The sequence below is a fragment of the Canis lupus genome, chromosome 25, assembly GCF_003254725.2.
Source record: "Canis lupus dingo isolate Sandy chromosome 25, ASM325472v2, whole genome shotgun sequence".
NCBI lineage: Eukaryota > Metazoa > Chordata > Mammalia > Carnivora > Canidae > Canis > Canis lupus.
Window position 1 is genome coordinate 29982406 of NC_064267.1, and position 26424 is coordinate 30008829.

The following is a 26424-nucleotide window of genomic DNA, read 5'->3' on the forward strand; positions in this document are numbered from 1 at the left end:
ATAATGAGGCAGCAGAAAAGGAAATTAAGAAATCAATCTCATTAACAATTGTGTCCAAACCAATAAGATGCCTGGGAATGAACCTAACCAAAGAAGTGAAAGACGTATACTCTGAAAACCATAAAACACTGACAAAAGAAATTGAAAATCACACAAAGAAATGGAAAGACATCTCATGTTCATGGATTAGAAGAACAAATATTGTTAAAATGTCTATACTACCTAAAGCAATCTACATATTTAATGAAATCCCTATTGCAGCATTTTTCAAAGAACTGGAATTAACAATCCTAAAATTTGGGGATCCCTGGGTGCCTCAGCGGTTTGGCGCCTGCCTTTGGCTCAGGCGGTGATCCTGGAGACCGGGGATCGGGTCCCACATTGGGCTCCCAGCATGGAGCCTGCTTCTCCCTCTGCCTCTCTCTGTGTGTCTTTCATATGAATAAATAAATAAAATCTTTTAGTAAAAAAAAAAACAATCTTAAAATTTGTATGGAACCTCAAAAGACCCTAAATAGCCAAAGCAATCGTTTTTAAAAACTGGGAGTATCACAATTTCAGATTTCAAGCTATGCTACAAAGTCATAGTAATCAAAACATATGGTACTAGCACAAAAATATGTGGAATGGAACAGAAAACTCAGAAATAAGCTCACAATTATATGGTCTATTAATTTTCAACAAAGAAGGAAAGTCTATGCAATGGGAAAAAGAGAGTCTCTTCAACAAACTACTGTTGGGGAAAACTGGACAGTTACATGTAAAGGAATGAAACTGGATCACTTTCTTACACCATATACAAGGATAAATTAAAAATGGCTTAAAGACCTAACTGTGAAACCTGAAACAATTAAAATCCTAGAAGAGAGCACAGGCAGTATTTTCTCTGACATCAGCTGTAACGACATCTGTCTATATTTGTTTCCTGACACAAGTGAAACAAAAGCAAAAATAAACTATTGGAACTACGTCGAAATACAAAGCTCCTGCAGGGTGAAGGAAAACAATCAACAAAACTAAAAGGCAACCCACAGAATGGGAGAAGATATTTGCAAATGACGTATCAAATAAAGGGTTGGTATCGAAAGTGTATAAAGAATGTATAAAATTCAACACCCAAAATATGAATAATCCAATTAAACACGGGCAGAAGACATGAATAGACATTTCCCCAAAGCAGACATCCAGTGGCTAACAGACACATGAAAAGATGCTCAACATTACTTATCATCAGGGAAATACAAATCAAAACTACAATGAGATATCATTGCATACCTGTCAGAATGGCTAAAATAAAAAACACAAAAAACATCAGTGATGGCGAGGATGTGGAGAGAATTGCACTGTTCACGGGAATGCAAACTAGTACAGTCACTGTGGAAAAGAGTATGGAGGTTCTTCAAAAAGTTGAAAATAAAACTACCCTATGAACCAGTAATCACATTCCTGGGTATTTACCCCCCAAATACAAAAACATTAACTCAAAGGGATATACATGCACCCTTAAAGCAGCATTACTTACAATAGCCAAATTATGGGAGCAGCTCAAGCATCCATTGAGAGATGAATGAGTCAAGAAGATGCACTACATATACGTCACATGGAACGGAATATTATTCAGCCATAAAAAGAATGAAATCTTGCCATTTACAACAACATGAATGGAGCTAGAGAGTGTAATGCTAAGAGAGATAAGTCAGTTAGAGAAAGACAAATGTCGTATGATTTTATACTTGTACGTGGAATTTAAGAGACAAATCAAATGGGGGGCGCCTGGTTGGCTCAGTCAGTTAAACATCTGCCTTCGGCTCAGATCATGATGTCAGGGTCCTGAGATTAAGCTCCACATCAGGCTCCCTGCTCAGCAGAAGTCTGCTCTCCCCTCTTCCTCTGCCCCTCCCCCTGGTTGTGCTCTCTCATTTTCTATCAAATAAATAAATTAAATAATAAAAACAAAACAAAACAAATGAGCAAAGGGGAAAAAAGAGACAAACCAAGAAACAGACTTAACTATAGAGAACAAACTGATAGTTACAAAAAGGGAAGTGGGTGGGGAAATGGGTAAAATAGGAATAAAATAAAATATGAGAAAATAAAGGACCAAAAGTCACACAGAAAAATGAACAAAACCCCTAAACAAGCAGCTAGGAAAAGAGATACAAAAATGTCCCCTAAATACTTCTAGTTATGGAATGCATAAATCATGGGGGAAAAGATACAGCATAAGGAATTTAGTCAATGGTATTGTAATAGTGTTGTATGGTGACAGATGCTAGCTGCACTGTGGTGAGCACACCGTAACATATGCACTTGTCAAATCACTATGCTATACACCTGAAAGTAATGTAACATTATGTGTCAACTGTAATTAAGAAAAAGATCCCAATGGAATATTACTCAGCCATTAGAAACGACAAATACCCACCATTTGCCTCAACGTGGATGGAACTGGAGGGTATTATGCTGAGTAAAATAAGTCAATCGGAGAAGGACAAACATTATATGATCTCACTCATTTGGGGAATATAAAAAATAGCAAAAGGGAATAAAGGGGAAAGGAGAAAAAATGAGTGGGAAATATCAGAAAGGGAGACAGAACATGAGAGACTCCAAACTCTGGGAAACGAACTAGGGGTGGTTGAAAGGGAGGAGGGCGGGGGGTGGGGGTGACTGGGTGACGGGCACTGAGGGGGGCACTTGATGGGATGAGCACCGGGTGTTACTCTATATGTTGGCAAATTGAACACCAATAAAAAATAAATTTATAAAAAAAAGAATTAAAATAGCATAAAAAAGAAAAAGATCCCATAACAGATAAAAAGATGTTCAACTTTATTTATAAGATAAATGCAATTTTTAATTTTTTTATTGGAGTTCGATTTGCCAACATACAGTATAACACCCAGTGCTCATCCCGTCAAGTGGCAATTTTTAATTTTTTAAAAAACTTTCATTTATTTATTTTTTTAGAGATGGGAGAGAGATAAAAGAAGAAGGAGAGAGAGAATCTTAAGCAGGATCCATGCTGGGGCTCAATCTCACAACCCTGAGATCATGACCTGAGCTGAAATCAAGAGTCAGACACTTAAATGACAGCCACCCAGGTGCTCCAAGGTAAAAACAATTTAAAACTACTGTGTGAAAACATTTCTCACCCGTCAGAATGGCAAAAATGCAGAGGCTGATAATATTACTCAACTGGCCAGGCTATGGGGAGTTGGGGTAGGAATGCAAATGGCCTAGACCTGATGGAGGGAAATTTAACATATACATTTGCCCTTTGACAACCATACTTCTTTTTTTAGAAAATATTTATCTGATAAATCAGATTTATTTTAAAAATATTTTATTTATTCATGAGAGAGAGAGAGAGAGAGGCAGAGACACAGGCAGAGGGAGAAGCAGGCTCCGTGCAGGGAGCCCAATGTGGGACTCGATCCCGGGACTCCAGGATCATGCCCTGGGTCAAAGGCAGGTGCCAAACCACTGAGTCACCCAGGGATCCCTGACAATCATACTTCTATGAATTTATCCATAATATACACCTCCAACAATCTGAAAACATATATGACAAGGTTATTCACTGCAGGATTATTTGCTTAAATTGCAAAAACTGAGAACTATTTAAATATTCAACTATGGGAGATTGGGTAATATGCCATGGTTATATATACACAATGGGACTCTATGCAACTATACAGATGAATAAGGAAAATATCTAGTCACTGATACGGAGTCATTTACAGGCTATATTTAATAAAAACAGCAAAGTGCAAAGGAACATATATAGTGTAACACTTTTTGTAAGAAAGAAGGTAAAATAAGAAAACATGCATATATCGGGCAGCCTGAGTGGCTCAGCGGTTTAGCGCCGCCTTCAGTCCAGGGCCTGATCCTGGAGACTCGGGATTGAGTCCCGCATCAGGGTCCCTGCATGGAGCCTGCTTCTCCCTCTGCCCGTGTCTCTGCCTCTCTCTCTCTCTCTTTCTGTGTCTCTCATAAATAAAATCTTTTTTTAAAAAAAAGAAAACATGCATAAATCTGCTTATCATTAAAAGAAACACAGGAAGTAAAAAAACAAAAAGCAATTGTTTTCTATGAAGAAGGATAGGGTGGGGGAAATGGGGTGGAAGGGACACAGAAGGAGTGGCATTTCTCTGAGTAAAACTCTTTGTATAGTTTTGACTTTTGAAAACATGTTAATGTTTTACATATTCAGAAAATTAAATTTTATTGATCAAAATAAATACCCCAATGTGGAACCAAATAAACCTTACTTACATTTTGAAGGAATACAATAAGCATACTGAAGTGGGGGATGGGAAGGAAAGAAAAACTAATTTAATACCTTGCCTAAGATTATTTAATCTAAGTAAACTAAATTAGTTCTGAATATGTAATCCCTGTCTGGGATACGGTAGGATATAATTGGGGAAGAAATGCAAACAAATCTTAAACTTCTAATATAATTTTATTTATTATTATAGTATGGGTAAAGCAATTCTGAAATTATTTTAGGTTAATTCAAGACGGAGCAAATGAGTAAATGTGTGGATGTGGTTTGGACTCAGGGTTTTTCACTGTGGAAAAGGGGACCCAGAAATATGGAATGGGGGAGATAAGGAAGAAACTTTGGAGATGGATTGAAATCAGTATCAACATAAAGGTATCAACATAAACTCATAATTTCTAATATGTATAGGCACGTAGATATTCATGGATATGTGCATATATAACATGTATATGTATCTGTATGTGTAGATATGTATATACATATAACTTTGTTTGCTGAAAGGTCCAGGAAGTAGAGACACTGACATAGCAATGCACACCCATAGCAACCCAAATCTTGGTGGCTAATACCATATCCAACTTGAAAAAAGCCAGGGATCCTTGGAGGAATAGCTAATTCTAGGGCTGGGCTAGAAGGTAGGTAAAAGATGAATCTGGAACATCTTGGTATTTCAGAAATTAAAGGAATGCTAAAAAAATAAATTAAATAAATAAATAAATAAATAAATAAATAAATAAATAAATAAATAAATAAAACACATGATAGGGGCATGCCATAAGGAAATAGAAACCATCCTGAAGATATCCTTACTGGCCAAATCTGGAACAATTTGAGCCCTAAAATAATTAAGTTATAATAAGCTATTACAAGTCATTGAAAAAATAGGAATTCATGAATCCATATCGCTGACAGACAGAAGGAAAGGCTTTTCATTTTTTTTTAAGTTCTTAGTTTATTAATCATCTATTTAAAATATCTGCACAATCACCACAGATAAAGTCACTGAAGAATCTTTACTCCTTCTATTTTCTCATCTCTAGCTCACTTTTGGCCAGCACCAACACTGGCTTTTGCAGTCCCCCTGACTTTTTTCATTCTGTTCTTGCGTTCCTTTCCCTATTTTCTTGAGGTCTTTTTCTTCTCATACAGGCCATGTCTTGCAAGTCTACATTTGGGTTCATTTTTCTTTACATAATCCAAGGAATCATAAATCATGCCAAAGCCAGTTATCTTGCCACGACCAAAACGGGTCCTGAATCCAAATACAAAAATGACATCTGGTGTGGCCTTATATACACCTTGGCTAGGTTTTCCCTAATTTCTGTCTTAGGTACTGTGGCCTTTCCTGGGCGAAGAATACCACTGACCATTTGTTTCTGCTAAAGTACCTGGTTGGCCATGAACTTCCTAGTCTGGATAATTACTGTGTTGTTCATGATGGTGGCTGAGCTTAAAGCAGCCAGGGGAGGAAAGGGAAGAGCTCTTTCTTAACAGTAGTGCTGGAGTTGGGAAATCAGCCCTTTGCAATCAGTATACTAAAGATCAAATCAGGCAAGAACCATCACCAGATACCACCTTTAGGGAAAATTGTGATGAAGAGCAATATATATGCATGGTCTTAAAGTGTCTTCTTATAGAAGACTTATTAGTTATGAGGGAGGGGGAACCTCAGGAATTATTATTGGGGAAATGAGACAACACCTTGACCAGGTGATCAAAATTAACATCACCTAAGAGGGACAGATTTACACTGTGTGCCTTCAGATGTGACAGCCAGAGCAGCACACAACTTATTGGCCAAGAACGCATAACCCCAATCCACTCACCAGGAAACAGGAGAAAAACACAAACTGAGGATCATCACATTAAAAAAAGTTATGTGGGAGGGGGTTGTATTTTTCAAAAGTATCAGTCATAACAGACAATAAACGTGAAAGAGACAGGACAACTAAATGCAATCCTTGACATTAGACTGGATCCTGTGCTGGAGGAAAAGGAAATGTGCAGAGGATAGTGTCAGTCAACTGAGAACACTGGAATCCATATTCTGTAGGTTAGATAAAGTATCAAGGCAAATTCACGAAATTTACAACTGTTCTCTGACATATTCCTATTTTTAGGAAATCCGCACTGAATATTTAGCAGGGCCATGAGGTATGTGCTTCAGAAAAAATTATGCTCGCCTATGTATGTGCGCATGTGTGTATGGATACTTCATTGAAAATCTTTGTGCATACAATGTGATGCACATGTAGGATTTTCTCAAGATAATCTCCTAAGAGTGAACTGACTGGATCAGATTGTAAGGATATTTTATTTTGTTTTTAAAGATTTTATTTATTTATTCATGAGAGACACACAGAGAGAGGCAGAGACATAGGCAGAGGGAGAAGCGGGGAACCCGATGCAGGACTTGATCCCAGGATCCCGGGATCATGACCTCAACCAAAGGCGGACGCTCAACCACTGAGCCACCCAGGTGCCCCTGTAAGGACATTTTAATGCCCTGGAAACAAATGAACGAACTGCCATCTGGAAAGGGCACGCAAATTACACTCCTACCCGTATAGCGTATGATAGACACTGACATACTAGTTCCTCCCCAGTGAGTCTTACCATAAAAATAAATGTTTTTACCAGTTTAACTCAAAGCCTCTCCATGTTTTGTTTTGCACAATTAAAAGTTATTAGGAGGCTGACCATTATCAAGTGCTTTCTAGCCATTCTTTTCCATGCATTGTCTATATTTAGCCTTTGCCCATTTTTCTGTTGAGCTGTGGATTTTGTGTGTGTGAGAGGCTTATTTAAGAACATAACTTTTTATCACCTGTCTTGCCGATATTTCAATATATTTCTTTCTAAAACTGTTAAAGCTTGTGTGTGCACAGCTCTCAGGCCACCACAGTGCCTTCCAGGGGGAAGGGAAAGACCGGGGAGCTGTTGAAGGGCATTCACATTGTACCCCTTGATTAAACAGTAGAATCCTGAGGAGTCTGTCTGTATTCAGGACTCTTCTTCCAGAGGGGATTTCTGTGACTTTTGCCAGGTGCCAGGGGAGCTACCAATCTGGGACCACTGCAGTTTGAGTTATTAAACTGGATTGTCCAAGTATGCACACTGAATATATAAACTGGACTTCCGGCCCACATGAGGGCAAGCCTCTACTTACCTGGCACAGTCTTTTCCACCCTCTGGACTCTCTGGAGACATCCAGTTTCCTAGTCAGCTCTCTGGCAGGGGGATTCCCATCACCACTTCCCATCCTGTCCCTGCCCTTTTTCCAAGGAGTAGACTAGTGGGGGTGTGCTTCAAAATCTTTAACCAGAGGTATGGATATTGACCAATCAGTAGGAAGACTGACCAATCAGAAAAGACTGGGACCAAACAAACAGATAGAAAGGCTGTCCCAGGGTTTCACAGGGTGACACAGGGTGACAGGCTTTACGGTGAAGGTCTTCCAGCCAGCTGCCCCCCCCCCGCCCCCCGCCCCGTAAGACTTCAGGTTCCTGACATCCGGCTTCTGTATTTGTTCACTCTTGGGTTTCAGCTCCTAATCTGAATTTTTTTTCTTGGTCTTCAGAAACTTCCTCAGTTTTCTTCCAACTTTAGCTATGCATTTAGCAGTTCACTTGTTGTTTACTATATAAACTTCATAATCCAAGAATATTTTAAGCTGCGAACACTAGAAGTAGAAGCTTGAAGTTTTTGTTTTTCTTTCTTCCCTTTTTTGATGCGATAAAAATTTGGGTCTTGCCTTATGGCCATCTTCACCACAACCCTATACGCTTCACAGTCTAAAATATCACTTGGGGAATGCCTGAGTGACTCAGCTGTTGAGCATCTGCCTTGGGCTCAGGGCACAATCCCAGGGTCCTGCAGGGAGCCTGCTTCTCCCTCTGCCTCTCTCTCTGTGTCTCTCATGAATAAATAAAATCTTTAAAAAATATATAATTTCCATGGACAAAAAGAGGAAAAGTTTCAGAAAAGTTAAGAATGTTGCTTCACAGCACACAGAATATGTGTGAAGCAGAGATCTGAACTCAGGAATCTTTTTTCTGTCATACCTACTGCCTCCTTGGAGTAACGAGCAAAGGTCCCATAAGTGCCAAGAAATCTGGCCTCTGCATCAAGGCAAATGGGTAGAAGTGAAGGCGGCTGGTGCCGACAGAACATGTGATGGGGGCTCGGAGGCTCTGGCAGTGACCTGGAAGCAGCTGGAGTGGTTCCAAGACCTCATTTCCCAAACCCTGTGCAGTTGTGACCACTGGTCAAGATGGGAGCCAGAAGGCAGAGTGGGCAAGGACACTGGGTAAGTGGAGGCACCCGGAATGGGCTCAGGAAGGGAGGGACTGAGGGGGACCCCAAATTAAAGATGCCACCAATCATTGCCATGAATGCCTTCTGCTGTCGTCCAGGTCACGGCTTATATGCCACTTCTTCAGTGGCCTTCCTTGAGCTCCCAAACTGGACCATCCCCTTGTTATATATACTTCAGCATGGGCTGTGTCCTCCCATTGTAGAAGGCACTATACCTTTCATTATTCAGCAGCTCTCTCCCCCAGTGTTTAAGATCTCAGGGCAGGGAATGTGTCTGTCTTGTTCTCTGCTTTATCCAAACACCCTAGAGCGGCGGGTGGCCGTGAGTAATGCTCAACAAACACAATTTTAAAGGAATCTATGGGGACACGTGGGTGGCTCAGCGGTTGAGCATCTGCCTTCGGCTCAGGTCGTGATCCTGGAGTTCTGGGATCGAGTCCCACATCGGGCTTCCTGCAAGGAGCCTGTTTCTCCCTCTATTTCTCTGCCTCTGTGTGTCTCTCATGAATAAATAATAAATCAATATTTAAAGGAGTCTATGAATGATTTTACATTACATTTTTAAGTCCATAGTTGCACGTGGAATCGCCGGGGAGATTGGTCAAGACACCAAAGTTAGTGTCCCACTCTCAAAGTTAATTTGGGGGAGGGTGGAAAGCTGGGATCATATCCATTAGTGCATTTGGTCCTTATGACTAGCCTGAGAGATAAACAGGGTGGGAAGCCACTCTTCCCATTTTATGGGTGAGGAAGCAGAATTGGGGGTGGCCAACAAGTCACAAAGCCAGCCAGTGGCAAAACCTCCTGAATCCTGGCTGATTTCCTCTCTGCAATAAAGGACTCGAGGTAGCCTCTCTCTGATAGAGCAAGTGTGTTCTCAGGTGTGTGTGCACGAGTGTGTGTGTGTCTGCTCGCCCTGCAGGGGGTGGGTATGGTGGCAGAAGGAGGGCTGACATGGCAGGTACCACTGATTCCCTCATAAAAAACCTAAGAAATCTATCTTTCCAGCCCTGCTTTGTGTCTCAGGCTGCCATCCTGTCATCAATCTGCCAACAGTTTACGAGGGGGGTCACCAGGATTGCCATCCTGCTGCCATAAATGTAGGTCTCAGATGAGGCAGGCTCGGATCCCGTCTGGCCAAAACCTCACCCTAACCAGCCAACCTGTCTCAGCCCCGGATGATCTCAGCCAGAACCACGCTGTGCGCTGTCGGGTTTACCGCCGCCGTGGTCCCCAGGGGAGGTATTCCTTCCATTCTTTGGAGCAGAAATGGCTTCTAGGTCTTCCTGCCCCTGTTTCTCATTTCTCTCCACCCCTTGATGATGCTTCCCTACCCTCCCTTGTGACGAGGCCTCCTCCCTGTTCTGGCTCCAGGGCCAATTTCATCACTTCGCTGTTTATAGCCTCTGCAAGGGATCTGGGAGGACTTCAATCAAGCAAGGCTGACACTGACCTTCCGCAAACATCCCCCCCCCCAAAAAAAAGCACACAGCTTTGTCATAGCTTGCCTCTCCCATTGAGGGCCCCTCAAAATTGGCCATCGTCAGCACGTGGGAATGAAGAAAGACCCCCATTCTGGTACTTTGCAGCCCATGGGCAGGGAAATGATAGTTGCCAGGACAGAACTTGGCTCTCTGTAGACAAGGGGTTCACAAGTATTTGGCGCTGTTCCCTCTGTTGACATCGCAGCTCCATAATTCACGCCCTCTCTGATCCCCAAAGGGGTCTCCTCCTTTTTCTAAGCCTTTGGACTTCCTGTTCTCCAGCACTGGGCCTGCAGGCCGGGGGACCGCTAATTTACCTACATCCGGAATGCTCTAGCGACTCTCCACTTCAGCCTTGTTCATCTTAATGAGGACATAATCCAAAGCATTTGGGAGGCTTTTATAAGCCAAGCCCTTTGCAAACACCGGCTCATTATATTCACATTACACCAAGATTGTTCCAGTCGGGGACAGAGGAAGAAACAGAGGGGAAGCACCGAGAAAAGTTTGGCTTGGGGATACAGAGGCTATGATTGATCAGAGGATGATTGATTAGACAGGAGTCTGTACTCCTTCCTTGCACAGAGGCCAAGTGGGGTGGAGAGAGACAGAAGATGAATTTTCTTCCCCCTCTTCGTCTCCCCTGCCTTCTGCTGTGATCTGACTTAGTGCTGGGTACGCCGGCTTTCTAAAGTGTTTTCAGAGTCAGGGAGGGTGGGAGGAACTTACAGGTCACAGAGCCCATCTGTCATGGTACAAAGGCTTGGAGAGGTGAAATGACCTGCCAGCTTGTTAGTGGTTCCTGCATGTCCAGGGAGCTGAAGGAAGATCCAAACACACATACAGAATGCTTGCAGGCTGGCCTATGCCCAGCTCAGACAAGCCACAGAGCTGGGATAAGCCTTCTATATCCAGGCCTGATGTCTGTTTACATCTCCTTGAGGTCTGAAATCTTCCTCCAGCCTCAGCCAGCACAGGGCTGATCGCATAGTGGGTGTTCAAAAAAAGATGGGTTTGCTGACCGTTTTTGAGAAGGCCTGCATCCCTAGTTAATTCTTAACTTCTGCTGTTTCAATTAAGAGCTCATTTTTATTAAAAAAAATAATAATAAAGATTAATGACTTTGAATATGGTTTAAATTTGGTTTATTCTTAGTTCTCCATGTCTAGGGGGTTTTGGGGAGTGCTAATGCATTGAGGATGCAAAGGCTTAAAGCAGCAGGCTTAAAGCAGCAGAGGCTTAGCATTAACATCCGGGGCCTAACGTTTGAATTGAGAAGGAATGAAGGGGGAGGGTGCAGCAGAATGTAGGGTCTGTTTCCCCTCCCTTTCCCAGAACTAGAACAAGGGATATGATATTCCTCTTCTAAAGCTAAAAGGCCTCTTTTTAGGAAGGTTGGGGGAGTATTCTTTTTTCCAGTGGAGTCCCAATTAATTACTTTAGAATACCATCAGCATTTTACCACCCTCTAAAATAAGGCCCTGGCTCTTCCCTGTGTCATACATAAGTTACCCATGAAACTGAGGACTTCTGGCATGCTGAAGATTGAAGGAACCGGAGTGTCAAACGTCATGGACTGCCAGGTGTCTGCAATGGCTCAAGAAGAGGGCATGTTGCAGGCCATGGGTATCTGAAGGGAGGCTAAGTTTCCAGAAAGGGAAACAGGCTCTGAGGCCTTCTATCTCTTTTTCTTTCCTTTTCCCATCTTCCTGACTCCAAGATCAACTGTGACAAGAGGGGGTGGGCTTCAGAAAGGACATTGAAGAAGACATGGTAATGCCAGGACTATAAATAAGTCTTTGGGAAGGCCACTCTCTCAGGACAAACTTGGGACAGTGTCAACAAGCTGTCCCAGTTAGCAAACATCTAAACCAATTTCTGCTTCCCCTGTTCCAGAGGCCTCAAGGGATTACAGCTGTCACGAGGGAATATCCGGGTTGCAGTAATAAAGAAGCCAGACCCAAGAATAACTCACCAAAGGCACAGCCAGGCTCTCTACTCTTCATCTAGTGATCTCTACAGAAATTGCAGGCAGTGTGCTTAAAACAAATTAACCAACTAACAAAAAATCCAGCAGCCTTTGAAGGCCAGTGCTGCAAGCTCAGACTCACAAAATAGGGGCACCCACCAAAGATTTGAAAGAGCTTCTGTTCCTCTCATACCTGAGGTCGTAACAGCTGACTCAAATATCAGGACAGCCCCAAGAGAAACCACATGTTTTTAGCCTCTGCTCCCACAGAGCCACGTAGAAAATGCGATGGAAGGTGCACGTCTTGGCACATTGCTCGGCGTGACTGCTGACTCTGTTGGGGTTGAGCTCGGTTCACTCCTCCCTGGAGGTGAAAAACAGCTGGGACCTGTGAACCAACTGCTAACTCGCCTGTGGTTGCCGACTCCGGCTTTCTTTTGGTTGACCAAAAATATGAAGTTAATTTACTCCCTCAGCCTTTCTGGGACAGCAATCTTCCGTCAGAGTCAGCAAGGGGGAGAGATTCGAGGAACTGAATAAAAGGTCTTTCTTTGGGAACTTCAAGGAACATATTTTGATGATTATCTTCTACGGAGTTCACAGAGTGGGTTTTCAAAACAGCCAATTGGGTCGGTAAAAATAAAGATTTCAGAGTCTTCTCAGGAGCCAATGCTATATTTAAAGTTGCAGCATAGCTATAGTTTAAGGTTGGAGAATGCTATAATTAAGGTTGCAAGATTGTTTTCATTAGAGCCCTTCCGCCATTAACCCCCTCCCCACACGCTTCCTGTGGATGCATCTCTATTCCGGTGGGAATCTGTCTGCCCCACTCTGCTCTAATGAATCTGGTCCTTCCCTTGCAGATTCTCCTGCTCATCAAGTTGTCATGATCCGATTCCCTGCAATAATCACCTCTTTTCTGCTATTTCCTTCCTAAAATCCCATCCGATGCTCTGGGACAAGTTTTTTCTCTCCTCCTATCACCTCTGTCTGAAACCTTGTAGCTGGCCCACAGCCTGTCTTTGCATTGTGGTCATGGTCACCACACAGTGTGAGGGAAAACTCACACCCTTTATCCTAAGCCCTCTTTGTCCTCAGTGACTTTCCTCCCTTTTTCTGCCCTCTGTGTTTCCAACTGGAGCACTGAGCATCAGGGTGCTGCAATTCTTCATCAGACAGGATTTACCCACACTGTGCAGACTCCTGGCATTCTAAATGCCACCAGCAATCCCTGGTCACTGTGATAACTCCAAATGCCCATCCATTTCTAGATACCCCTTCAAGGGGTGGTGTAGCCTCCAGTTGAGAAGACAACACTGTCTATTCACTCCATGCCAACAGACCCAACCCTCCCCATCACATACACACTGGTCCTCCTCTGTGGAGGCAGAAACTCCTCTGCTCCCCTTGAACCCTAAAGTCCCATGGGAATGGGGGAGGAGTGGGAATCACCAGTTGCTCCATCTTCTCTGTTGTCATTTCTGGATCTTCAAACCCTTCATTCTCCCTGTGTTTCACCACCTGAGGTCCTTGCTCTCTCTCTGTCTCTCTCTCTCTCTCGTGGGGACTCTCTTCCCTTCTCTCAGCTTCGGGTGCAAAAGAGAGGGCATACCATCTACTCACAGAAACCAACGAAGTGATAATGACAAGTACCTGGCACATGGTAAATACTTGATAAATGGTAGTTGTTGTCATCTTCCTTGGGATTTTTTTCTGATCCTACTTGAATTGCTACTATCATTTATTATCCTTTCCTGGTGCCCTCATGCTCAGGACCAATTTCCAACTTTCAAGAAATCTATTTTTCAGGGTGCCTGAGTGGTTCAGTTGGTTAAGCATCTGACTTGATTTTGGCTCAGGTCATGATCTCAGGGTTGTGAGACTGAACCCTGTGTAGGGCTCTGTGCTGGGGATGGAGCCTGCTTGGGATTCTCTCTCTTCCTCTCCCTATGCCTCCCTCCCAATCTCTCTCTAAAAGAGAGAGAGAGAGAGAGAGAGAGAGAGATTAAATCCATTTCTCAAACTATGCCCTATGAAACACTAATTCCAAAATATTCTTTGTGAAAAAAAGTTCTTCGATCAAGTAAGTCTAGAAAATGCTGCATACTCTATACCATCTTAAAACTCATATTAACATAGTGAAGATTTTGACAAGTTCTGAAAAAAAAAACCCACTCCATTCTGTGTTTAATTTTATGTTCCTCAAACATTTGATCATAGAACTTCCTGCCATTCTTGAAAAAAAAAAAAAGATATATTGAATCCCATGGAACTAGTATACAGAGGTGCACCTAGTTTGAGGATCACTGTTCCAGATAAGTACATTGCCTGGACTGGGTTATTTTTTTTATCCTGTACTCCTGCCATCATCTTTAATGGAGGGAACATCTGTTAACGGTCCACTGGTTCTCTAGACCTCAGGCTGGCTCCTAGACCTGGGATCTATCTCTTCTTCACTGCAGCCACAGCTTAGCCTGTGAGCCTTCTGGAACATAAGGCTTCCTGTGGTTTCATCTGCAGGATCTCAAGGACCTCTCCCACTGCTCACCCCCACTCCCTGCTGCACTAAGCCTTTGCATGCCTTACTCTATCCTGCCTTTAGTCTGGTCCCCCGTGATAAGCTTCAGCTTGCTGGAGCTATTAGCTTTACCTTCTGGAAACTTGTGCCCTTCACCCACTCAGCCTGTTTTCTCTGCACTGCACTGGGGAAACCCAGCCTGGGGTGGGGGCACATCAGAGAGCAGTGTGAATTTGTCTTCAGTTCAGTTCTGCCACCTGGATCCTTGCTTGCTACTCCTCCTCTTCTCAGCTTACTAATTTCCAAAGATGAGCTCACTTCCTCCTTTTCTGAAAAGATCAAAATTCTTCACCTTCCTCAAACTCTCTCCAGGTGTTACACCCCAAACCCAGTGGGAACGAAGGACCTGCTTGTGCATTTGGAGCAGTGTGGCATCCCATTTTCAAACTTCAAATGGGCATGCCCTTTGATTCTCCAAACCCCCTTCTAGTTTTTTTCCGCAGGGGATACTTAAACAATGAGGCAAAGATCGATGCATGCTATGACAAACGCAAGGAAAAATGTAAAGAACTCAGATGCCCAATCCCTCAATGAGGAATGGGTTAAATAAATTACTATAAAGTTGTATATGGAACATTTTGCGACCATTTAAAAAATAATGCAGGTCTATATTTTCCTCAGGGAAGATACCTATATTTTATTATTGAATTTTAAAAGTACATATGCAGAATAACATGGAAAGTATAATCTTATCCATATGAAAAAAAATCTGTGTGCAAATATACACAGAAAGATTTCTGGAAGAACGCTCATCCTAATCTTGTCAATGATCTCTGAGGAGTAGGAGTTCATGTAAGTACTTTTTTTTAAAAAGGTTTTATTTATTTATGAGAGAGAGAAAGAGAGAGAGAGAGAGAGAGACAGGCAGAGGCAGGCTCCATGCAGGGAGCCCGACGTGGGACTTGATCCCTGGTCTCTAGGATCACGCCCTGGGCTGAAGGTGGCACTAAACTGCTGAGCCACCCAGGGATCCCCGTAAGTACTTTTTCCCCCCTCCCTCTTCTGAACTTTTCAAAAAATTTTTATAATGTGGATGTTATAAAAAGATTAAATGCAACAAGTCTATGCCTGTATATGTCGGTTCTTCCCTTTCTTTGGGTACAAGATCCTTTCTTCTTTCACAGGCAAAGCTTTCCCAAGCTCCCTCCTTCCTCACCACATGCCCGTTTCCTCCTCTCTCCTCTCCCTCTCCCTTCCAATGAGCCACCACCTCGAAAACCCCTTCGGGCCTGCCCCGCTTCTTACCGTCACTACTCAGCGGTCCCTTTTGCTGAAACTTTCCTAATGCGAGGCCTCCCTGCACCTTTGCTTCAGATCTACCCGTTGCCCTCAGCCTGTGTGACCTGGCTTTCTCCAATTGATGAACTCTGCTGATGAACAGTCAACACTGTTGATCACTTCTTCCTTCTTGCAACTTTCTCCTCTCAGTTTCTGTGACATGAAAACCAGCACAGTTCCCTGCCTGGGTCCCTTACCACTCCTGGCTCTCCCACAAGTCATTTTCTTCCTCCCATTTTCTAAAAGGAGAAATTTTAATTTTCCAATGTGCACTCAAGTCATTAGGGCACATCTCTGGGGAGAGGCAGCAACAGGCCATCTACTGACAAACCCTTCCAGGGCCTCTCCAAAGTCAACAGGACACAACTGGAAGTCCTTGGCACCGCTCTCAAGGCCTCTGGGTCCAGTGGCTCCCCAAGTCTCTGAACCAACTCTCCACTGCAGGCCAATCTCACTACCCATAACTGGTTACCTGTGACAGAAATCCGACTTTCCCCAACACTACTTCCTGCCCCTCCTGACAATCCCCTGAGTGACCTGATCCAAGTTTTGCTCAGCCTTCAACTCCTCCTGAAAGCCTCTCCAAACTGCCCCAACCTGTAATGCTCTTTACCCCAAATCTACCGTACGGACCATTCATTTGTTCTGTTCCTTCATCTCCCTTTGTGATGTGATTTTCTTCTTAAGTGTGTACGTCTTGTCTGCCTGAGGGCAGAAACCATCAAAGTGTGTGGCAACATCCCAGGATAACCAATACCTTAGCTTAGGTTCAGGTGGATGTGACGGTGTCTCATCTGAGCCTTGAAGGAGGCATCCACAGGTCTCTATTGACAGGTGTTCGGGACACTGTCAGAAATATGCGTCTGGAGCCCAGAGGAATAAACCTGGTATCATCAGCCTCTCCCCACATGTCAAATCCACAAGACTGGGTAAGACTGTTCAAGGATGGGGGCTTCCTAAGAACCAGAGGCTCCACAGATAACAGATTCATCCAGAAGAGGAGCAGCTAAAGAAGAGACAGGAAAAGAACCAACACAACCCCGAATGGCCTCCTTGGGGTCTCTCTCACGACACACTTTAAGTCTTTTTTGAATGATTTGGGCACACATCTGGAGCGTACTAGCAAAGGGCAATCACCTTGAGGGAAAGGATGTTGAGCTCTTCTTTGCATCTTTCTTGGCCCTTAGGCACCAACCAACAACCGAGCCCTGACATTTGGCAGTTGGTCAGTAAATGTTAAATAGAAGCATGAGTCTTTATTGAATACCTACATTAGGTTCTGGGGATACCATGGTGTTACTCTTGCCTTTAAGGATTTCAGCCCAGTGGAGGACTCAGATTTACTCACTTGCAAATGTAGGGGATACCTCCAAGGTGCCAGGCACCGTGAGAGAGTGAGGCAATGAAAAGGGAGATAGGGTCACCATATTTATGGACCTCACATTCTAACACTACCCTGTGGGCTTATTCTGAGAGAAAAATAGATATAGACCAATAGATCGATGGATGGATAGATAAAAATATAAATATAGATATATAAACCCTCCATATAGAGTGGAATATTACACAGCCATAAAAAGGAGGAGATCGTGCCACCTGCAACCTAGGGGGTATCATGCTAAGTGAAATAAGTCAGCCTAAGAAAGACAAATACCATATGATCTCACTTATAAGTGGAATCTGGAAAAAAAAACAACCTAATAAACAGAGAGCAGAATCAGAGCTATAAATATAGAGAACAAACAGATGGTTGCCAGAAGGGAGGTGGGTGGGGGGGATTGGCAAAATAGGCGAAGGGGAGTAGGAGATACAGGTTTTCAGTAATGGAATGAATAAATCAGCATATAAGGCATAGCAGAAGGAATACAGTCAATGACACTCTAACAGGGTTGTATGTGATAGATGGGAGCTACACTTGGGGTGAGCACAGCGTAATATATAAATTTGTGCAATGTTGTACACCTGAAACCAATGCAACATTGTGTGTCAACTCTACTCAAATAGAAAAAAATAAATACATGTGCCCTCTCAGAAGGAAAGACAACAGAGTAGAATGTTAGAGCTGGGAAGAACATCAAAGCTGGCCCAGTCTACTTGCAGATGAGGAGGCCCAGAGACTACCAATGACTTCATCAGAGTTACTAGGTTATAAAGCTGGTGGGTGATAGGGCCAGCTCTCACCTTGGACTTCAGTGCTCACAACACACACACACACACACACGCACACGCACACACACACATCTGCTAAATTAAACATAATCAAACATGGGCAGTGTATATATACGAGTGATGAGTGGCACAGTTCGTCCTGCTGCAGTACCTGCCAGTCCTCACACCCTCACAGCTGCCTGTCCTTCAAGAAAACTGCTAAGCTATTCCAGCAAACAATTCTAACGGAGAAGCAGAATTCTTTTTTCTCTCAAATTTAGCTTTGGAATTTAGCTCGGTTATTAAAATTACCCCAGATGGATGGCACCGTGAGTGCGGTGTGTGTTTGTGTCTGAGGGTTTGGAGCTAATCTCTATCATCTGAGCCCTCGGGTCCACCAAACTGATCTGTTTAGTGGCTCTCTGCACCCTGCCACCTTAGCTCCTTTTCTTTTAGACTCAGGCTCCTTCTTGCACCTAAGGTCTGGGGATGGGGGTGGGCTTTCCAAGGGGACCCAGTCTGCCCACTCATTGAGTGGATGATCTCCTCGGCCAAGCTGTGGGTGGTAGATTTTCCTGGAATCACATTGCTGTATCCTGCAGCCCTTTTTCTCCCTGTCCGCCCTTTGTCCATGGGATGTGGGCACTGGTCTCTGATTCTGCAGGGAGGGGCTGTTCCTCCCACGCTTGGGGAACAGGGGGGTGTGGCTCTGCCCTGTATGTGGCAACTGAGGACAAGTCTCTCAGGGGCAAAGAGTCGCTCGTGCTGTGGGCCTGCTTCCAACCATCTCTCCACTGAGTCCCTTCCGCTCCCCAAGTGGTACTCAGGCTCCAAGTTCCTGGGCTGAGTCACACTGCATCAGAGCAGGATGGGCCTCAGGGACCACCCAGGAGAAGAATAAGGCTCAGAGAGGGAAACGCTTTGGCCAGAGCCTCACGTGGGGCCAGGAATAGACTGACTCTCAAATCACAGTGAACCAGGCTGCTTCTAAAGGTGTTGGGGTGGGGGGCGCTCATACACCTGGGAGGGATCCCACCGCAGGACCCTCACACCACAGGTGTGTAAACAATCCCACAGGTGACTGTTAATGGCTCAGCCAAGCCAGTGGGCAGCTCCAAGATGGGCCATCACCAAGGGGCTGGTGACAGCTGTGTGTACCCCTCAAGTATGAGAAGGGCCACACCTGGGGCTAGGTACCAGCCTGCATCAAAAGATGTGGCTGCCTGGGAGGCCTGGCCAGAGACAGGCAGGCAGGCAGGAGGGGCTCTGGGGTGGAAACAGTTTGGCTGGCAGAGCAGGTCCTGGCGTCCGGCCACCGGTGGCGGTGCTCCTCAGCAAATGCGTTTTCTTGCCTAAGTACCGTCCCCACGAACACCCCTCTCCCCCACCAAGCATAACATCACCATGTTTTGCTTTGAGGGGGGATAGTGAATCTTTGCCAACAGATGTAATTCTCAGATTGAATGTGGGGCCTTTGGAGGAGGGTTTGAAGCCAGTTCCCCTTGGGGACGGGCCAGTCTGGAAGGGCCGCCCTGCTTTGCTGGGCACTTTACTTTTTCCATGTGGGTGAAAAAAAAAATCCTGATTCTTCATAGTCCACAGATCCAAAGGCCAAATATTTGCTGTCTGCCCTGCTTTTTCCATCTCAGGTAGAGATGGTAGCTCTTCCTGGCTCCTGGGGGACTGGGGTGGGAGGGGGAGGGGAAGGATGAGGGAAGACCCTATAGGGAGGCATCCTTGTCTCCCCCCCACACCCCCCGCTGCAGCTTTGCAGCCCATGCCCCTGGGATGTTTTTTGTTTTTTTTTTTTTTTTTTTTTTGCCCCTGGGATGTTATGGGGGATCACAGAAGGTTTCCTGGAGACTGGAGGAAAAATACATGAGAGCTGCCCCCAAGGCCCCAGTGAACAGGAATTTGGCCCCACATGGTGGTGAGGCTGTTGGTTGAAAACTGGGAAAAAGAGGTGAGAGGGGCAGAGCTTGGGAACCCAAGGAGGGAGCCCACAGACTTCCAGCCAGCAGGCCGGGAGGACCCAGAGACCTGCTGCCACGGTATGGCCCGTCCTCCTCCAAATGTTCATCCACACCAGCTTGTTCCTCTTCCACTCAGAGGAATGGAATTGCCTCGATGAGTTTCAAAAAGGCAGGTCATGTGCTCCTAACTCCCTCCTCTATGGGAGCAGGATGTTTCCTCCATTTGGGAGGACTCCTGTCCTGCTTCTCTTCACGGCACTAGATTTTCTCTTACAGGGTTTGTCAGGAATGTTGGTGGAGCCAAACCACTCTGAGTATGTGGAGCATCTTACCATCATCATTAAGGCCCCTGTGGTGAGATGCGGTCTAAGACCCTTCCGGAGGCTTCTGGGTAATGACCTGCCCCCCAGCGGGCTAACGGGGGTGGGTACAGCACCATAGATGTGGTAGCTGAAAGCAGGAGCTTGGTGGGTGCGGTTCCTCTCTGCAGCCAAGGGAACTCCCTGGGGTTGATTATAACTTGCTTGCCTCATCCTGGTCAGCCCAAGACATGGCGAGGCCATTGGGAGACACAAACAGAGGGGCCAGAGGGAAGGAAGCACTAGAGAGGCAGGGGTATGTTAGCCAGGGCTCTGGTCTGGAGGTCAGGCCCCTGGGCTCTGGTCCCCCTGACTAACTGTGACTTTTGAGCAAGTCCCTTCTCCTATCCACAGGACAAGCAACATCATCTGTAGAGCCCAGCGCAAAATGAAGGCATGAGGGGACCTTGTTTAAAAGTTATTAAGAATTTCAAGACCCGGGATCCCTGGGTGGCGCAGCGGTTTGGCGCCTGCCTTTGGCCCAGGGCATGATCCTGGAGACCCGGGATCGAATCCCACGTCAGGCTCCCGGTGCATGGAGCCTGCTTCTCCCTCTGCCTGTGTCTCTGCCTCTCTCTCTCTCTCTGTGTGTGTGACTATCATAAATAAAAAATAAAAAAAAAAATAAAAAAAATAAAAAAAGATTTTCAAGACCTTAAACCTCGTATGAGGCCTTCCGAGTGTGGGGACCTATGGGGATGTACAGGTTCGCAGACCTGTGAAGCTGCTCCTCTACCTGTTTGGGCCTCAGTTTCTTCAACTATACAACATGGAGGCTGGTTCAGTCAGAGGTTTGTCCGTGAGCCCCTTCTGTGTAAAACACAAACAGAGCTGCTTCTTCAGTATAGTTTAGAGCCCTATAGATGATCTCAAAGGTCTTATTCAGTCCACACATTCAGTGAGTCAGAAAGAAGCGGGGGAGGTTCTCACTGCCGGGAGCACGAGCACCTGCCAGAGGTGTTAGGGAAATATTTAAAGCAAATATTTAAAGCACGGGACAGAGCATTAAAATCCTAAAAGGTTCCCTATCCCATAGGATGATTCCAATGTCAGAAAATGAGTGTGAAGACAAAGTATGCTTTCTCCCCAGGCCTTGAGAAAGCCAGGCCCAGATAGGAACACTTGAGACCAAGTCCTGCTCCTGTGTCCATCCATCCCCGGGACCTGGCTGCAAGGGCCACCGTGGGGATGACCCTCTGCCCTGCCGAGAGCTCAGACCCAGACCACTGGCCTTCCCCAGCTGCCGAGTCCCTGGGAGGTCAGAGGGCAGGTCCGCCAGCATCCGGAGGTCCCAAAGGGCAGGGTCTGGGCTGAGGGGCTTGGACGCAACGAGTCTCTCCTGAGGACGGGGCTGCAGCTCTTGGAGGAGAATCCTAGGCCTGGAGCCTGGTGGGAGGCTGGGTAGAGGCTGCAGGAGCCTCGGAGGTGGGTCCCCTGGATGGAGATTTAACACTGCCCGACGGTGGGGCTGGTGACATCTTTCCGCGCCCCCCACCCCTCCGGTTCAAGCGATCAGAAACTTGTCCGGAATTTGTAACTGTTCTTTAGGGATAGAGTGAGAAGAGGACTGTGAAGGGGGCTGCGTGTGAACTCTCCCCCCTCCTCCCGTCCCCCCGCTGGAGACCTGGGGCTCCCTCCCAACTCCTACTTGGGCAGGAGGATCAGAGCCCCCCCCCGCCCCCCCCAGAGCCCGGAGCTCGACCCTCCGCAGCCCGCCAGCCGGAGAGGCGCCCGCCGCGCCCGGGCGGAGGCGGGGGGCGCGGGGGCCGGGCGGGGTCACCGGGGGCGCGGGGGGGGGGGGGCGCCTCGGCCTCCGGCGCGCGCGGGGCTTACCTTTCATGGTGCCTCCTGCGGGGCCCCGGGAGCGCCCCGGGGCGGCGGCTCGAGCTGCAGAGAGGCGGGTGAAGCCCGCAGCTCCTCGGCCCGCGCCCGCCCGCCGCCCTACGCGCCGCCCGCTGGAGCGCCCGGCTGCGGAGGCGGCGCGCCGAGGGGAGGGTCCGCGGGGTCGCAGCCGGGGGGCGCGGGGCCGCCCATCCCGCCGCCCTCCCGCCGCCCGCGCGCTTCCCGCTGGAGGCCGGCGAGGTCTGCGGCCGCCCCGCGCCCCGCGCCCCGCGCCCCGCCCCGCCCCGCCTCCCCCCTGCCCGGCGCGCTCCCTCCCTCCCTCCCTCCCTCCCTGCGCGCCACTCCCCGGGCCCCGGCCCAGACCCACTTCCTCGGGAGTTTCAAAACTGCCGCCGCCGGGCCTCTTGGTGCCGCCGCGGGTCCCCGGCCCCCCGCCCCGCGGCCGCGGCGCCCCGGGGAGCGCGCGGGGGACCCTCCTCCCGAGCCGCCCTCGGCCCCCGGGGCCGCTCGCCTCGTGGCCGGGCTGGGCCGGGCTGGGCCGGGCTGGGCCGGGCTGCGGGGTGGGGGGAGCGGGTCTCAGCCCCGGGCGGTCCCCGCGCCCGTCTCGGGGCAGAGGACGCTCAAGGTCCCGGTGCCTGCCAGCCGCCCCGGTCCGGTCCGGGAAGGCCCGCAAGGTTGGGGACTCCCCTCCCAGCCTCCGTGTCTTCTCCACGAGGGCGTTGGGCCCCGGGCGCGCGCGCACACACACACACACACACCCGCAATTTGGTGATTTTGCTCGTGGAGGGACCTCTGGTGCAAACAGTAACACGGGAGGGAAAGTGACCTCCGTCAAGCAAGGAGCTGTGGCTGGCGTCAGAGGCCCTCCTCCCGGCTCCTGGCTCCTCACATGTCAGTCTCCGTTAATGGAACATTTCCTGCCAACCTTCCATGTGCCAGCTTCTGCCCCAAACTCTGGGGGTGGGAGGAACACTTCACACCAGCCCTTGCTCCAGGAGGTGGCATCTGGCGAGGAAAGCCAACACTCAAACAAGTGATGGTGCTAGGTGTGATACATGCTACAACGCGATAGTGCAAGGAGAGAGGGGACCCCAGGGTGGGGGCAACCCCGCCTGGCCCTTTCCCACATCTCCACACTCCCATGGCCACCTCTGTTTGCCTTTATTGTAAAGTAGGTAGGGCCAAAGCCGAGGAACCATCTTCTCAGCCAGGAGCTGAGAAGGGGCCAAGACCCGCCACCCTGCACAAATCCCCAGCCAGTTCCGCTGAGTGATGTGCGGCTCTCTCTGATCCGCTCCACCTGGCCTTGGCAAGTTTCCTTTGTAAAGCACATTCTCTCCATTCTCTCAAGACAGACTCACCATAACTTCTAGAGAGGGAGCCAGGGCCCATGGTGCCCATTTTACAGATGCGGAGACTGAGGCTTGGAGAAGCCGCTGCCTGCCTGGCGGTAGTTCACAGTGTACTCCTTGAGTCTGGATTCCAAGGACACCTCAGCCTCCTGGGATGGTGGCGTGGACCTGGAGAGCTGCTTGGTAAACACCGGGAGGATATTCACATCAAAGGCATCTTAGCTAGGTGACCTGGGTGTTGATTTATTTAATCTTATGAGCAGCCTTATGAGACAAGCACACTTATTGTCCTCATCTTTTAGTGGAGGAAAGGAGAGATTAATAATGTGCTTCCTGTCACAGAGTGAGTAAATGGAGATCTTAGAACTTGAACTCAGGCAGGCTTAAATCCAGCATCTGTGTGCAGAGCTACAGCACACCACGCTGCCGCTCATCGAAGACACTCAAATACTTACTGATGGAAAGAACAAGCAAATGGCCTTTGGTTTTCTCTACGCTTGCTTTAGTTGGCTTGATCCAAGAAAGGGCCTATCCCTGATGTGAGGGAGGGCCCCCATGCCTGCCCCTTCGGATTTGGTGGGTCTATATACCCTGTGGTATTGCCATGATATGCAAATGCACCAACAAAGAAATGAAATAGGCCCGTGTCTGGCTGCAGATGAGCCCTGGGTGAGCAGATCCCAGCCCTGAAGAGGTTCAGAGGATGAACTCCAGTTCGGATCCAGTTCTGAAAGGATTCTCAGGAGAGGGAACCCAGCACGTTGGAGTGGAAGGAAAGAACTGGCATGAGTTGGCAGACAGTCAGGAGGAGTCAAAGCACCAAAATAGTTCAGAGGGAAGGCAGAAAGAGGAGGATAAACGATGATCACAGATCACAGATCAGGAAGGGAGGAGAGACTGGGGTTTCCTAGAGATTTCACCAGCCCTTGGGTGGAAGCCTTTAGCTTCAATTTCAGGCATTTTCTACCAATAGCCAGCGGGATAAACCCGGGGTCAACTGAACCAATCTCCTCCCTCTCTCCCATCCTGTTCCCTCCCCTGCCCGTCCCACCCTAAGAGCCCAGATGATGGGGGCTATCAGGATGGGGCTAAGGCTGGGACTTGGTCACAGAACCACAGACAGCACAGACAGGGTGGGGTGGGGTTGGGAGAAATGCTTCATACTGTTTATAACTTGAGCTGGGCGGGGGGTGGGGGGTGGCATTTTACTGACACATGAGCCTTACTTCTGTTAAAAGCCAAAGGAAATTGCTATAGAGCAGAGATCATGTAGAGAGAAAAAACCAGAACCACTGGGGGTGGAGCCCTTTGTGTATTAATGAAGGCAGAAAGTCCCACCTCAGTTCTTGAGCAGTAGGTGATTTGCTCAGAGCAGAACTTCCCAGGGAGCTCCCCGGACTTGCTTATCTTTTCTACTTCAGGCACAGAATATCTCTCTTTCCTAAAGCCCAATTTCTCCCTCTGTGCCTTAGATCCTTTCCTCTCCTATCCTGTTCTTCTCTGGCCACTTTTCCTTCTTAGGATGTAGCTTTAACTTGTATCCTCTTCAACCATTTTGTAGACTTAACACTGTATTACCCTGGGTTCTTCAAAGAAGCAGAACTAATAGCCAGGAGGCTAGAGACCCAGGGAAGAGTTAATGTTGCAGTTCAAGTCCAAAGGTCATTCACTGACAGATGACCTTTCTCTGGGGAGGTTAGTGTTTTATTCTATTAAGGTCTTCAACTGATTAGATAAGACCCACCACAGGAGGGAGGCAATCTGCTTGACTTAAAGTCTACGGATTTAAATGTTAACCTCAACTGAAAAACATCTTCACAGAAGCATCTAAAATAATGTTTGACCAAATGTCTGAGTACCGCGGCCTGGCCAAGTTGACATGTAAAATTAACATTCACAAATACCATTAGCAGTTCTTTCTTGAATCTCTCTTCTCTCATTGTTTATCCGATCCTACATACTTCTGGTTCTTCTAAGCTTCTTGACTTCTCTTTCTCTAATAGCTACTCCTATTCAGTATATTTTCTAAATATAGGCATTCTCTATCCTGACATTAGTTAGTGTAAGTAACACTCGCTGCTGTGACAACGACCCCTGTATCCCATTATCTTAATACAGCAGAAGTTTATTTCTCACTCACATCACAATCCCGTGTAGGTTGGGCAGTTCTCTTCCAGATGGTGACCCAGGGACCCAGGGACCCAGGGTTTTACCACTATCTTCAACATGTGGCTTTAAGGTTGCTGCAAAATAGAAGATAGGATGGAAGACCATGCATAGGAGGATTTTATGGGCTGGGCTGGTATAAAGCACTTCTACCCATATTTCATCGGCCAGAGCTTACCTAACAGCGAGAGGGCTTAAAAACAGAATGAGCTGTGTGCCCTGGATGGAGAAGAGAAGCAGAGATCAGCAAGCACTGGCACTCTCTGCACAGTCCACCCTCCTGGTCATCAAGTATCTGTTTGCTTCCTTGTCTTCACACATTAAGCACGTTCACTCCTCCCAGGGGGGCAACTCCAGCTCTCACCCTGTCATTGCATCAAGGTCACAGTCCAGGCTCTCCCTGTGATTCTTTTCTGTCAAATCTGAAGTAGCTCCAGTCTCAAGGAGGAGCATGGATCAGATAACCACAATAAAAACAGCCCATTTGGAAAAGGGAGGAAAGAGAGACATAGTAGCTACAGGTCTGTGGATATTTTGAGACCCCCTCAGATGCTGTAAAGGCCCCTAAATCTGGGAGGAGGAACGGTCTTTGCTTAATCATCATTCAATTATCTGGAGGAGCTCTTTTGTTTATTATACCCTAGGCTATGCTCTCTCGAAGGTT

The 26424-nt window shown here is 47.0% G+C and overlaps 1 protein-coding gene and 1 pseudogene across 4 annotated transcripts in view; both read right to left on the reverse strand.

The window, feature by feature from the left end:
* Window positions 1–22516, reverse strand: part of SCARA3 (scavenger receptor class A member 3) — a 75676-nt gene extending 53160 nt beyond the window's left edge. For 3 of the 4 annotated variants that reach the window (XR_003142448.3, XR_003142447.3, XM_025463013.3), the window contains exon 1: window positions 22234–22516. Coding sequence is in view for 1 of the 4 variants with exons in the window: in XM_025463013.3 (XP_025318798.1) it covers window positions 22234–22240 (7 nt within the window). In the remaining 3 variants the exon portion in view is untranslated. The remainder of the gene's footprint in view (window positions 1–22233) is intronic. The other variant, XM_049101068.1, reaches the window with a different exon arrangement.
* Window positions 5020–7764, reverse strand: LOC118355359 (40S ribosomal protein S24-like; annotated as a pseudogene).
* Window positions 22517–26424: the final 3908 nt, after the last annotated feature.